Here is a 14,160-nt window from a genome sequence, read left to right as displayed (position 1 = left end):
AGATTCTTGAGAGCCCCTTGGACTGCAAGGAGATCCAGCCAGTCCATCCTAAAGGAGATCAGTCCTGGGTGTTCATCGGAAGGACTGATGTTGAAGCTGAAAATCCAATACTTTGGCCACCTAATGCAAAGAGCTGACTCATTGGAAAAGACCCTGATTCTGGGAGGGATTTAAGGCAGGAGGAGAAGGGGACAACAGAGGATAAGATGGTTGGATGTCATCACCGGCTTGATGGACAGGAGTTTGGGTAAACTCCAGGAGTTGGTGATGGACAGGGAGACCTGGCATGCTGCGGTTCATGGGGTCACAAAGAGTTGGACACGACTGAGCAACTGAACTGAACTGAAATTAGTTAATTCTGAAATTACATGAAGTGCATACAGTTAGGAAGAAATCACACAAATATGTGTTGAATTTATAAAAACACTTTTCCGTGCAGTTGTAGACCAGGAATTGAAGAAATACATTACCACGTTAATCTTCTGTTTCAAGCATCTGCCTGTCCTTGACCAGTTAGTCATCTTTAGGGGGTTTTAAAAGATGAATATATTCTAATAACCCTAATAAATGAAACCTTTCCAGGAACTAGTACTACATTGGGTTTTCTACTCTTCCACTTATTTTAACTCTTCTTTTCTAGAAATAAGTAGAATCTAGGTTAAGAGAAAGGCTCTAGAACCAGATTGCCTAAATTTGAATTATTGCACTTATTCATTGTGTAACCTTGGGAAAATTGCTTATTTTCCTTGTGCCTCAATTTCCTCATTTGTTAAAGTAGAAATAATAGTACCTTCCTCACAGCACTCAGTACAATACTAGCAGTATAATACTAACATTATAATAAATGTTCAATAAATGCCAGCCTTTGTTCTTACTACATATAGCAATGGGTGTTCAGAGCATGCTTTAATGTGGAGTTTATCATAGGGACCAGAGGAAGCCAGGCTGTATTTGGTAAAGCTTCTCCAGCTACCACCAATACCTAAAAAGCTGTATTCTTTAAAAGTTCTGTTTAAATACTTCTTTTGGTAAGCACATACTAACGCCATTTCTTGATATTTAAACAGAGAAAACCTAAAACAGGTGGTAGAGAAATGTATTTGCTGAGCCTTCAGAGACCAAAAAGAGTATCTAGAAAGAGATTTATGATTTACCTAAGAATCCCTTTACCTATGATTTGCTTAAATCAGCTTTTTAAAAAAAAACAAGAACGGAGCAGTACTGCTGCCCCCTCAATCTGCTGAAGACACCAGGCTTAGAGACTCATTCTTGCTCTGTGTGGCCCACATGCTGTTTACTAAGGGCAAGAGTTCAAACAGAGCTATAACTATAAAGCTCAAATGTGTGCCCGAATTCCTCTCTACCTCCTATTATCTTGTTTGTATTTATGGCACCCAAAATCCTATTAATTAAAAGGCTGCTTTTCTGGAAAATTTCAGGTAACCCTTACAGATATGAACTGCTTGATTTTCCAATGGATTCCAAGAAGAAAGCATTGGTTTGGCCGGGTCAGCGTGTGTATTTTGACGTAAGTATCTTTTTAAAAGTGTGTTTAAAACTTTAAAAGTTTGTTTAAAACAAAGTAAAAGATGCTTTTGCATTCTGTGTTTATAAAAATCCAGAAGATAGATTACTTTTATCTTCTATACAGATAGAAACATTGAGATTTTGGCCATGATTCATATTTATTGTTTGTTTTCTTAACTGATTTTATGTAACATTTCCATATTTACAAAAAGTTCCCCACAAAATGAAGTAAACGAGGACTGTGGATCATTCACTGTCTCTACAACTCTGTTCTTATGATTCATAACATATCAAGTAACTTCGAATATACAGAGTAAATGGGAGGTTTACAGAAAGATTTGCAATTTAATGTGCCAATTACAGTAGTACCTTTGTGCAGAATCAAAAATAAAATAAAACAGTAGCCACCATTTATTAAGAAATTGCTACACCCTAACTTCTTTATATATAGAGTGTCATTTGGCCCTCACAATACACTCAAAAGGTTAGTATGATCATTCCCATTTTATAAATGAGGACACTGAGGCTCAGGGAGTTGGTAGCTATCTCACAATCATAGAACTCAGGCTCATGAGACTCTAGTCTCTGTTCTTAACCTCTCTACCATGACTCCACATAGTAAAAAGAGAACACTTTTAAATCCTGAAGGAAAATATATATTTGAAAATAATAATAGCTGACATTCACTGGCCAGTTAGTTTGTGAGAGGCAATACCAAGTGTTTTCCATATATTATGTCCTTGCATCTAATAGTCTGTGAAGGAGGCAAGAAATAATGATGGAAACCTAGAAACATTTGAATTTCTCTGGGAAAGACTACTGTGGCAGGCCAGAGTGTGGTCATTGCAATGTCATACAGTCATCTATGAAGCATCTGTTTGTTTTTTGTAAAGTTATATGTCAGGAAAAATCCTTAAATAATCATCTATCTGACTAGATGACTTTTATTCTTTCAAGCAAAATCTATATCAAAGTAACCTAGAAATATGAGAGGTTCTTCTTTCAATTCCTCTCATTTCTACCTGCTGATTAAAATACTGCTGTAACTCGTGTCACCCCCCTTGGCAATCTTGATTAGCACCCTTTTACCTAAGTGTGAATTCCAGTGCTTTAAATGAGCTACAATGACCCTTTGGTTCTGGCCTTCCCGCCTCTCTTCCTTCTCACAGCCTGGCTCTGTTCGCTGGTCCCTGAGCGGGTTCATGGCCACTTCCTCTTCCTGAAATGCTCTCTTCTTTCATCTCAGACTTCCTCTTTCTTCAAGGCTCAGCTCAACCCTCATTGTTTCTGTTGCGTAGCAGAGAGTAAACCAAATTAGGAAAACTGTGTTCTAGTTCCTGCTGTATCTGCCATGTGTCGTCTCATGGGCATGCTCTCTGTTCACCGTCTTGCCGCCTTTGCTTTTCCTCCATTCTGTCCCAGGCAGCCTTCCTTCTACCATGCATCCTCTTATGCCTCCAACTTTTTCTGTTCCAAAGTCCTAACTAGATATCAAAGAAACGTATCTCTGCCACTCTCTTATTTGCTCTCCCTCCTCTATTTATTTCATATGCCAATGACAAAGTTCCTAATCATGGCTTCTCAATGTAAAAACAGTGCTGACACAGTGACATGAAATATGATCCAATAAAGATCCAGTGTGTCCCCAATGTTAATGTCTCTCCAAAGAGCAAAGTGGTCTCCATAATAGACCTCTTCTCTCCATTAAACCTTAGTAAGCCCCACCACTCAAGACTAAAACAACACATTATATTTAGTGCTCTGTTTTAACATGTTATGACTGTATTAATTCCTGTTATTTTATGGCAATTTATGGAGTTTTTGGTGCCTAGCCCAGGGCACTTAAAAGCTGGCACATAGTTTTGCTTGTATCAGGTATTCAGTAAATGTTTATTAAATAATTTACAAGTTTCATAGATTTTTATAAGCTCTGCTGGGAATGTAACAACCATTTATATAGCACTCCTCCTCTGAGAATGTATTCCAAATTCTAAACAACAAGGCTATGGTTTTTCCAGAAGTCATGTATGGATGTGAGAGTTGGACTATAAAGAAAGCTGAGTGCTGAGGAATTGATGCTTTTGAAGTGTGGTGTTGGAGAAGACTCTTGAGAGTCCCTTGGACTGCAAGGAGATACAACCAGTCCATCCTAAAGGAGATCAGTCCTGGGTGTTCATTGGAAGGACTGACGTTGAAGCTGAAACTCCAATACTTTGGCCACCTGATGCGAAGAGCTGACTCATCTGAAAAGACCCTGATCCTGGGAAAGATTGAGAGCAGGAGGAGAAGGGGACGACAGAGGGTGAGATGGTTGAATGGCATCACCGACTCAATGGACATGGGTTTGGATAGACTCCGGCAGTTGGTGGTGGACAGGGAGGCCTGGCATGCTGCGGTTCATGGGATCGCAAAGAGTCGGACACGACTGAGTGACTGAACTGAACTGAAACAACTAACATACTCTGTTGTACTGAGATGTTAACATCTCAGAAGTTGGAATTCCTTTCTATTCTGTCCTTACCTTCCATATTAGATCCTAACTTTCACCTGTGAATAGTATATTCAACCTAAAGTGAAAATGACAGTCACTCAGTAGCATCCAATTCTGTGACAGCCCACCAGGTTCCTTTGTCCATGGAATTCTCCAGGCAAGAATACTGGTGTGGGTAGCCATTCCCTTCTCCATGGGATCTTCTTGACCCAGGGATTGAACCTGGGTCTGCAGGTTGATCTGCCTGCAATGCAGGCAGAGTCTTTACCATCTAAGCCACCGGGAAGCCCCCATATTCAACCAATGAAAACCTATTGAGTGAATGATCCCCAGCAATCCCTCTCTCACTGTCCTGGCAGTATTACATTACCTAACACACTAAAAACTGGCTAACTCTCCACTCTCAAAAGTTTCCTGACCCTTTAAACTCCTCCCAAGATAACTCAGGCTACAATAAAATTTTGCATTCCCTATTTTCTTCCTCTGTGCCTGTGATGGCATTTCAGTAGATCCCTGCTGTTAGATAGACCAAATTGTTGTTCTTCAGTCACTAAGTCATGTCCAACTCTTTGCGACCCCATGAACTGCAGCTCCCCATGAACTGAAGACTTCCTTGTCCTTCACTCTCTCCTGGAGCTTGCTCAAACTCATGTCCATTGAGTCGGTGATGCCATCCAACTATCTCATCCTCTGTTGTCCCCTTCTCCTCCTGCCATCAATCTTTCCCAGCATCAGAGTCTTTTCCAAAGAGTTGGCTCTTCGCATCAGGTGGCCAAAGTATTGAAGCTTCAGCTTCAGCATCAGTTCTTCCAGTTAGTATTTGGGGTTGATATCCTTTAGGATTGATTGGTTTGATCTCCTTGCAATCCAAGGGACTCTCAAGAGTCTTCTCCAGCACCACAATTCAATAGCATCAATTCTTTGGGCCAGATTAAAACACAGAATTAATCTTGCCCCTCAGAACAATATTTGAACTTTGAAAATCATGATAAAGAAATAAAAGAGGGCTTTATTTAGCCCTGGATAAGCAGGCCACATAATCATGAAAGGTTTATAGAGCTGGTTATTTAATACTTCTTGAGACAGATTTTTACCAAGTGACTTTTATCATGACTACTTTAGGTATGGAAATGGGGTTCCCTCCAACCTCACAGGGTTGTGGTGAGCAGCAGCCCTTAGGCCCAGGAACTTTAGAATGCCTGTGCTTTATAAGGCCCAGCTCTGGCTAACTGTGCCCCTCCTTGTGGGGCAGAAAGTTTATGAGAACAAGAGGGTGTGTCCATCTGAACCTGTGCTCCCCAGTCTCTTGCCCCAGATTGATGCTGGACTATACGTTCCCTGACAAGTGGCTTTGAACCCAGTTTCAGGCCCTTTATGGGGTCTCTTCCCCAGGTCCATCCTCCCAGGGGTTGACAGTGCTGCCAAGCTAGTATATCCCTCTAGGCCAGACGGGTGGCCAAGAGGTGGCTGTGTGCTGGAAGGGGCGGTAATAGGTATATTGAACTTGAACTTAAGGGATAGGTACCCTCATATAAAAGGCACCTCATAGTTTGGGATGGAAGTGGGGGTAAGAAGGTGAGGTACGAAAGCAGTCGGGCCAGGGGCTAGCAGTTGGCTCTTTCTGAACCACCATGTCCCAGTGCAATACTTGGGACAGCCTAAGAAGACTTGGAATAGTCTAAGAAGTCTAAATTTGAACCTGGTCTTCCAGGTTGTTATGAAAGTATCTTATCAAGGTAGGAGAGTGAAACATACTTACTTGCCAGTTTATTTGCTTGATTTACAAATTGAACTATTTAGACTAATGGAATGTGGACTCTCATTGTACTAAAATCCCAGGACCTGCAAGTGTTAAGGGTGGGCCTGGCCGTAAGGACAAGTTCGCAAGGTTCAAGAAGTATTTATTCCATACTTCCCCGCACCACCCCGTCTCTGCCCTTGCAGTTCCTTTAGCCTCTCCGCCTCTGCATGCCACTCAAGCCCTACTTTCTGTGGTGTCACCTAACATGGTCTCTTGTCGCCTCCCACCCTGTGCTTCCAGCACCACTTCCCTACTCGGCTGGAATCAATTTCTCCCTCCTCTGAACTTCCAAATTATTTTGTCTTGACTTCTCCTGTAGCAAAGAGTTAGTGTCCATCTTATAGTCATTTATGTTCACGCCTTATCTCCCCTTCTAGCCAGTGTACTCCTCGATGACAAGATTTGTTTCTGATCCATCCGTGTGTCTGCCACTACCTTACACATGTAGGTGCTCTGTAAATATGTATTGAGAATCATCAATCTGAGAAAAAGTGAATTTCTAAGTAAACAAAAAGACTACAGTGAAACCCATTCATTCACTTTTATGTGCATTCCTCCTTTTGAACATATAAAACTCTATTTGTAAAGCAGTTATGTCTACAGAATGAAATTTTTATTTGAATTTCAGTGAGTTAGCCTTCATCAGAAATTCATAAATGATATCATATGGTGTCATTTTAGGCAGGGAAGGAGAAGTAGGAGGCACACAATTTTGGCTGTACCTCAGAGTCCTTTATTTCTCTAATAAAATTTCATTGCATTTCTCCAAAGTATACTTTCAGACGCCCTGCTAAAGTAAAGGAATTTTCAAAAAGACCTCCTTTGATAAAAATACTGTGTTTAACTCTAAATACAGTTTAGGTTACAGTTGCAGAATTTTAGTAATTAATGAAGGAAAAATATTATGATCTTTTCTAACAGCAATGACCTTTTATACTCATATTCTAGCTTCCTAAATGTGTTGAGAAAAACAAGCCAGTGTTCTACCCAAAACCACCTAAAACCTTCGCTCCTAACACTTCTTTAAATTCATGGGACCCTATTACTTCTCTAAAAGAAGTCAACATACAAAGAAATCTCGAGAAGTCCCACTGGATCACTTCATATAATCATGATTTTACAGGTATGAGTTCACTTTAATGAGTAAAAAGAACAAACTTAGAATATTTAACAAGTGCTATTACAGCTTTATCTTCTAATATTTCCCCGTTTTCTTAATCTAAGTAGCAATAGGAATAAGGTGGGTGGTAAGTTCCTCTTAGAGGGTAATTGGAAAGTTAAGTTTGTTTTCATTTTTTATCATTTCTAATTATATTACTAAGGGGAACAGGTAAGTGTTTCTATGAAAAGGTCTAAATTTACATAGCATTCTTCATTTACTTTAACAAAATAATAAGATGTGATGTTTCCATTAAGGTCTGGGGCCCATGAATCCCCTTGAACTGGATGATTACCATGAAAAGGAGGTAGCAGAGTTAACTGGACAGATAGGATTTGACCCAGAGCCTGTAAGTAATTGCAGTCAACTCTCAGTTATTTAGGGGGAAAGTGTCTATATTTGGGGGCTTCCCAGGTGGCTCAGGGGGTAAAGAATCCACCTGCAATGCAGGAGACGCGGGTGCAATCACTGTGTTAGGAAGGTCCCCTGGAGGAGGTCATGGCAACCCACTCCAGTATTCTTGCCTGGAGGATCCCATTAAAAAAGGAGCCTGACAGGCTATAGTCCACAGGGTCCCAAAGAGTCAGACGCGCCTGGTGTGTCTGAGTACACATGCACGCACACATCTAGGTTCTGGGCTCCTTGCTTTACTCACTTTTTATTTGCTTCCTGAATATTAGTGACCAAGCCAGCAAAGGGAAAATTTAACTCAGTTCAGAAGTTAATTCTGAATTGATTCGAACCTGTCCACTGTTTTGAAGAACAAGCAGGTTTTCTTATCTTCATCACATGGGTGCATGCTACATCACTTCATTTGTGTCGGACTTTTTGCGGCCCTGTGGACTGCAGCCTGCCAGGCTCCTCTGTCTATGGGATTCTCCAGGCAGGAATACTGGAATGGGTTGCCGTGCCCTCTTTCAGGGGACTTCCAGACCCAGGAATCAAACCCATGTCTAATTATGTCTCCTGCACTGACAGGCAGGTTCTTTACCACTAGCACTAGCTGGCAAGTCCTTTCTTCATCACAGTACTGGGTTATTTTTGTTTTATTTTGTTTTACAGATTTTCTACTATGCTACTGTTGCTAAAATTTACAAAGGAATTGGTTTATGAACATTTACCTAGTAATAAATGTGGTTCTTAATAAATTCTGTGAATCTGCATATTTTATATCTTGTACATTTTCACTGCTGCTGAAGAGATAAAGGCTTCCTCCTGATATCCACAATCATTGAGAGTTGGCTGAATTACAAACAAAAGCCAATAAATTCTCTGCAAATAACAAGAGATTTCTTAATTGATTATGTGAAATGTCCTAAAAGAAATGACCAAGCCCTTTAGTGATAGAAGTTATAATTTCTTAGCTTAATTATGCAAGTGAAATAAAATGACCTAATAGGATACATTTATGTTTTATTTGGACCTAAATTTTATCCTCTAAAACTCAGTTTTTTAAACAAGATTAATATTTCCAAAGATGTAGGTTCTGGAAAGACACCTAAGAAACAATGTTAAGGTATTTCAACATGAACTCTTTTTAGACTGAATGATCAAATTTATTTTATATACCTTCAGTATTTCTCAGGGTGATATAATAAATCATAACACTAGAAGTAGTCCCACAGACTGTGCCTTATAATTCACTAAAAGGTTTTTAATTTTCTCTATGTTTTACCTGTAACAAACATTCTCTAAGGCTAGAGAAGACTATACATATACTGTGACGTTGTCAGGTGTGTTCAACAGCCGTCCAGATTTCCAGATTTAAGCCCGTAGAGTCCAGTCCCTCAGGAAGCAGCTTTATCATTTTTACAAGGAAATACATGTACAGTTATACAAAGGATGTTTGTCAAGTATATTATATGCAAAATTATCATACAAGTAAATAACACCTAAATTTTTTATTAATAACAAGATAAAATATGTCTTAAATAGTTGGAAGTTTAAAAGAAAGTTTAAGTGACTCTTGCTTGTTTCTAATTAAAATATAAATAATAGAGTCTGAGAAAGCATGTTTTACTGGTGATAAATATGTGTATGAAATATTTTGTTGTAGAATAAAGTAAAGGTATAAAGGCTGCTTCTCACATATAAGGATACCATCAAAGTAAGATATATACTTTTTTGTTTATGATAAATTTAACAGTGTATTTCAAAGGAATTTTTTTCTTGTTTTCATAGTATCTACTCAAGCCTGATTAGTTAAAGGAAATAACAAATTTGTTGATAACAGTATGGAAACTCTTCCAACTATGAACAGATTAGGTTTCAAAAAGCTGTTCCCAAGTCCTTTTTTTTTTCTAATTCCAAACTAGAGTTATATTTTCACCATTCTTATTTTTATCTTTGCTATCAATTCCATCATTGTCACACATTCATTTGTTTTTAGTATTCTTTCTTAAAGAGATTATAAAAATGTTCAAATGTTCAATGTTAACATACAGAAAAGTCTAAATAATTTTACAGTTAAGACCTGTATACCCATGGTCTAGATTTTACCGTAGCATTTTACTATACTTATTTTATCACACATCTATCTATCTTGCCATCACTCCAAACATCGATAAATTCACTTTATTTTTTCTGCATTTCCATGTAAATCACAGATTTACACTTAATCCTAAACATTCAGCATGTGTGTGTGTGTGTGTGCATGTGTGCTCAGTCGACTTTTTGGGACCCCATGGACTGTAGCCTGCCAGACTCCTCTGTCCATGGGATTTTTCCAGGCAAGAGCACTGGAGTGGGTCACCATGCCCTTCTCCAGGGGATCTTCTTGACCCAAAGATCAAACCCGAGTCTCCTCCTGCATTGTAGGCAGATTCTTTACCGCTGAGCCAATAGGAAACCTCAAAAATGCGTACCATTAATTGGACTTAAATTAATTTTTTCTTTTAAGGTGATAGCTCAGTTGGTAAAGAATCCTCCTGCAAGGCAGGAGACCCCAGTTCAACTCCTGGGTTGGGAAGATCCAATGGAGAAGGGATAGGCTACCCACTCCAGTATTCTGGCCTGGAGAATTCCATGGACTGTACAGTCCATGGGGTCGCAAAGTGCCGGGGTCCAGCCCCGGCTGATCCAGGGTATTCAAAGGAGAGACGGTGTAGGCGAAGATCAGGAAACAACTGCTTAATTAAATGTTAATTAAGGATATAAAGAGTAATAGAATGAGGATAGCTCAGTGAGGAAATTCAGTGGAGAAAAGAGGCTGAATAATTCAGCCAGAAGGTAAGAGAAAGAACAACATGGTGAGACCAAGTTTAGGTGAACAAGGCCCGCACTTTATTTTCCAAAGTAGTTTTTATACCTTAAGTTATGCATAGAGGATAATGGGGGAAGGGGTAGAGTCAGGCAGCAAGCCAGGCTTTCTTCCTGCAAACTTATCATATGCAAAAGCTTAGGTGATTTGCATCATCTTCTGGCCCGGAGGCCTGTTAACATTTTAAGACCCTTTCTTCAGAAAACTTATTTTTCTCTAAAGGTGATTGGTCAGGAGCCACCCTCCAAAAGCATTAGATAAAGTTGCATTCCTACAGAGCAAAGGTGTGGTGGGCTATAACAAGAAAAAGAATTAACAGGTTACAAACATTAAAGCTACTACTTATACCAATTATATTAATCAATACACTGCCAGGGATACAGCAGGTAAGGGATATGGAAACTTAGCAGCAAACATTGGCCCAACAAGTGAAAAACCCTTCACCAATACAATTTCTAATCAATCTTTTAACTGCTCAAAGGAATCTGTATTTAGACAGTTTAGAACATCTCCTGCCTCTCACAGTTGGGAGGCTCTGAACAGTCACACGTGGCCGGAAAAACCTATTCAGGCAGGCTAGAGGATTTCCAAAGGAGTTTGTAGGTTAAACACTGTCACACCCAGGAATTATTAACTGGAGCTATAAGCTAACTCTTTTTTCAGAGAGAGGTAGTGGGGGACAGCCCCCCGTAAAGTCAGAGGTGTAGGTGAAAGCACAAAGCAGAAAGTAGGCAGACTCTGGTTTTGGGGGTAGATTGCTCGAGAATTTCCAGGGAGACTCCTGAGGCTTGATCCCGCCTTTGCGTATGCCAAGCCTCCTTCCTCATGACCTTTGCCAGGGGCGGAGCTCGCTCCCCGCAGCAAAGGGTCGGACACAACTCAGTGACTTTCACTTCACTTCACATACATTCATTACAATTACACAATCCTTAAGTGTACAGTCCATAAGTTTTGACAAATGCATACACCTTTGTAACCCAAACCTCTATCAATATATTCAACATTACCATCCTCCCAGAAAGTCCCTTCATGCCCCTTCCAAGTCAACTCCTCCCTCTTCCTCATCCCTCCCCCCAGTCATATATCTATTAATAACCCCTTCAACATACTCATTGCTTTTGCAGTTTCCAGACATGATTAAGTTCACAATATCTGTCAAACATCTCAAAAAAGAAGCACAGCTATGACAAACCCCTGTCAGACCAGTGTTTCTCCAAGCATAGGATATCACTGGCCTTAGCATCACTCGAGATGCTTATTAAGAGAACAGATTCCTAAGCCCTACTGCAGACCCTCTGCATCACAATCTCAGAGGACCAAGCTTGGGAATCTTATTTTCTGCTAATTCAAAAGCTGATTCTGAGTCAACCAACCAAGGTTTAAAAACCCTTGCCTGAGTCTAATAAAGAAGGCTTTGGCTGAGATTTAAATAATTGCATGTAAATTTTAATTAACATCATCTGTGTTGGTGACAGACATCATCATAAAATATGACCTGTTTCATTCCAATAAGTTCTTTTATATCTTGGAAAGTCTGAAAGCAAAGAGTTCCTACATGGAAAAATTTCTCTATAGCCAAGTAAAAATGTGGCCTTTCCTTATAAAAACGTGTTTATTAGGACCCAAATGTCAATGTCTTTAAATAAATATCAGTAAACATTGCAGTGTTTACTCCAACCCATCCTGTGTTTGCTCAGATAGTGAAAATGGGTATGGGTTTTGACCTGCCATTTGTGGCAATATCCTGACAATGCTAGATCTATTAATTAGTTCATTTTCTCTTTTTTATCCTACTACCACAGCAAGAAAAATTCCATCCTGCCTTAAAGCCCACCAGACCCTTGGAAGGACGAATTGCCCGACTGATTCAGAACCAACGTCCTCTGGAGGCTATTCTTGAGCAAAGACCATCTTCCTGTCCAGACTGTACCCCTAGAGTTCTGTGTACTTTTCATACCTTTGTGCCCAGTTCTACAGAAATGATGGCTCTGAGTGATAACATACCTGCAGATGTGACACACAAAAACCAGGAGATTGAAGAAAAGATTAAGGAAGAACAAAGCTTGCTATCTACCTATGCACTCCCATCCTGTTACCCAACAAAAGATCTGGCTAATACTTACGACATAAAACCATTTCCAAAAATCACAGATACTAAAAAGACAGAAGATTTGTACTGGAGACAGCTGTCATTAAAACCCCAACTTATACCTTACTGTAACCCAGATCATTACATTCCCTATGAACATTTAAATCAGTATAATGTGTATCAAAATCCTGTTAGCCTTAGTAAGCCTGGTATTTTACAAAGTAAACCAGACCTGAAAACTTTTGATTTTGAACACTTTTTAAGTAAGCCAGAACAGTTGACCTTGAATATGGAGGATGATGAAGAAACAAAACCTATCCTGGGTTGGATTCCTAGAGCTGGAGTGGCCAAACCTCAAACGGACCTGCTGGAGCTTAAGAACGCTTTTTCAAAAACTGGTGCACAAAAACGTTTCCATAAATCAGTTCTCGAAGACTATAAAGACCTCAGGGATAAAGAGCACTCGGGGAAGAAACACCAATTCTATGGCCATAATTCCTATTATTTCTATAATTGAGCTATTCATCCTTCCCTTCAAAACCCAGCTTCTAGCAAGAAAAGAAAAAATATAACAATTTCTTCCTCATTGCTGGATTCTGTTTTTTGGAGAAGCCATAATGAACTTGTTAATGAGGTTTATGTTTTCAGGTATTTAAGTTAGGGTCTGATCAGAAGAACCCAGAAAAGGTGATGTTCTGCCTTCTTCAAAAGTTTAACAATTTGACAATAAAATAGAACCAGAAAAATTTATAGTCTTTAATCTCATTTTCAAATTATATGTCAAGGAATATTTCCAAAATCATAATAAACAATGTGTATGACAAAATTTTACAAAAAATATTTGAAAAAAACTCAAATTCCCGATAATCGACAAACGTCTATACAAACTACAGTAGTACCTTAATAAAATAAATATATGGACACTGTCCCTATAGGTAAATGTTTGTATAAAATGACAACTAGGTACAAAGACAAAATTCAAAAGCCCAGTTAACTGAGGGACTGACAGCTCTACAAACTACATTACCTTAATAAATACATGGGCCCTGTTCCTTTGTGTAAACACGTGGACAAAATAAGTTAGTGGAAAAGACAAAACTCAAAATGCTCTGCATGCGCACACATTCTAAGTTGGATGTTTCTTTTCCTTTCACCTTCTGATAGAGAAACATAACCATTTCTTTTATGAAGAAAAAATGATTTTATTGCAAAGATCTAGAAATGGTTTTAATTAGTAACTGATGAACTCTATGGCAAGAAAGGATGGTGTCTTAGTCTGTTTGGGCTGCTATGACAACATACCACGAACTCGGTGGCTTATGTAAACAACAAACATCATTCTCACGGTTCTGGAGGCGGGGAAGTCCAGGTCACGGCGCTGGCAGGTTTGGTGTCCCGTGAGGCTCTGCTTCCTCACTGACCGCCATCTTCTCACCACAACCTCACTTGATAAAAGGAGCAAGGGATCTATCTCTCTGGGCTTCTTTTGAGGGCACTAACCCCATTCATGAAGGTTCTGCCTTCATGAACTAAAGTGAAAGTTGCCGAGTCGTATCCGACTCTTTGTGACCCCGTGGTCTATACAGTCTGTGGAATTCTCCAGGCCAGAACTGGAATGGGTAGCCTTTCCCTTCTCCAGGGGATCTTCCCAACCCAGGTCTCCTGCATTGCAGGCAGATTCTTTACCAACTGAGCCACCAGGGAAGACCAAAAATACTGGAGTGGGTAGCCTATCCCTTCTCAATTGTATCTTTCCAACCCAGGAGTCGAACTGGGGTCTCCTGTATTGCAGGCAGAAACTAATCACATGCCAAAGACTCCCACCTCCTAATAA

At 39.7% G+C, this 14,160-nt stretch overlaps 1 protein-coding gene across 1 annotated transcript in view; it reads left to right on the top strand.

Annotated features, from left to right (window-relative positions):
* Positions 1-13,912, top strand: part of LOC104999804 (chromosome unknown open reading frame, human C7orf31) — a 41,423-nt gene extending 27,511 nt beyond the window's left edge. The window contains exons 5-8 of the mRNA XM_010855412.1: positions 1,440-1,528; positions 6,768-6,942; positions 7,236-7,327; positions 12,040-13,912. Of these exons, the coding sequence (XP_010853714.1) occupies positions 1,440-1,528; positions 6,768-6,942; positions 7,236-7,327; positions 12,040-12,843 (1,160 nt within the window). The 3' untranslated portion in view covers positions 12,844-13,912. The remainder of the gene's footprint in view (positions 1-1,439; positions 1,529-6,767; positions 6,943-7,235; positions 7,328-12,039) is intronic.
* The last annotated feature ends 248 nt before the right edge of the window (positions 13,913-14,160 follow it).

Source organism: Bison bison, unplaced genomic scaffold (genome assembly GCF_000754665.1).
Source record: "Bison bison bison isolate TAMUID 2011002044 unplaced genomic scaffold, Bison_UMD1.0 scf7180017864364, whole genome shotgun sequence".
In the NCBI taxonomy this organism is placed as follows: domain Eukaryota; kingdom Metazoa; phylum Chordata; class Mammalia; order Artiodactyla; family Bovidae; genus Bison; species Bison bison.
The sequence above is the reverse complement of the archived record's forward strand: the minus strand, read 5'-3'. Positions and strand labels throughout refer to the sequence as shown.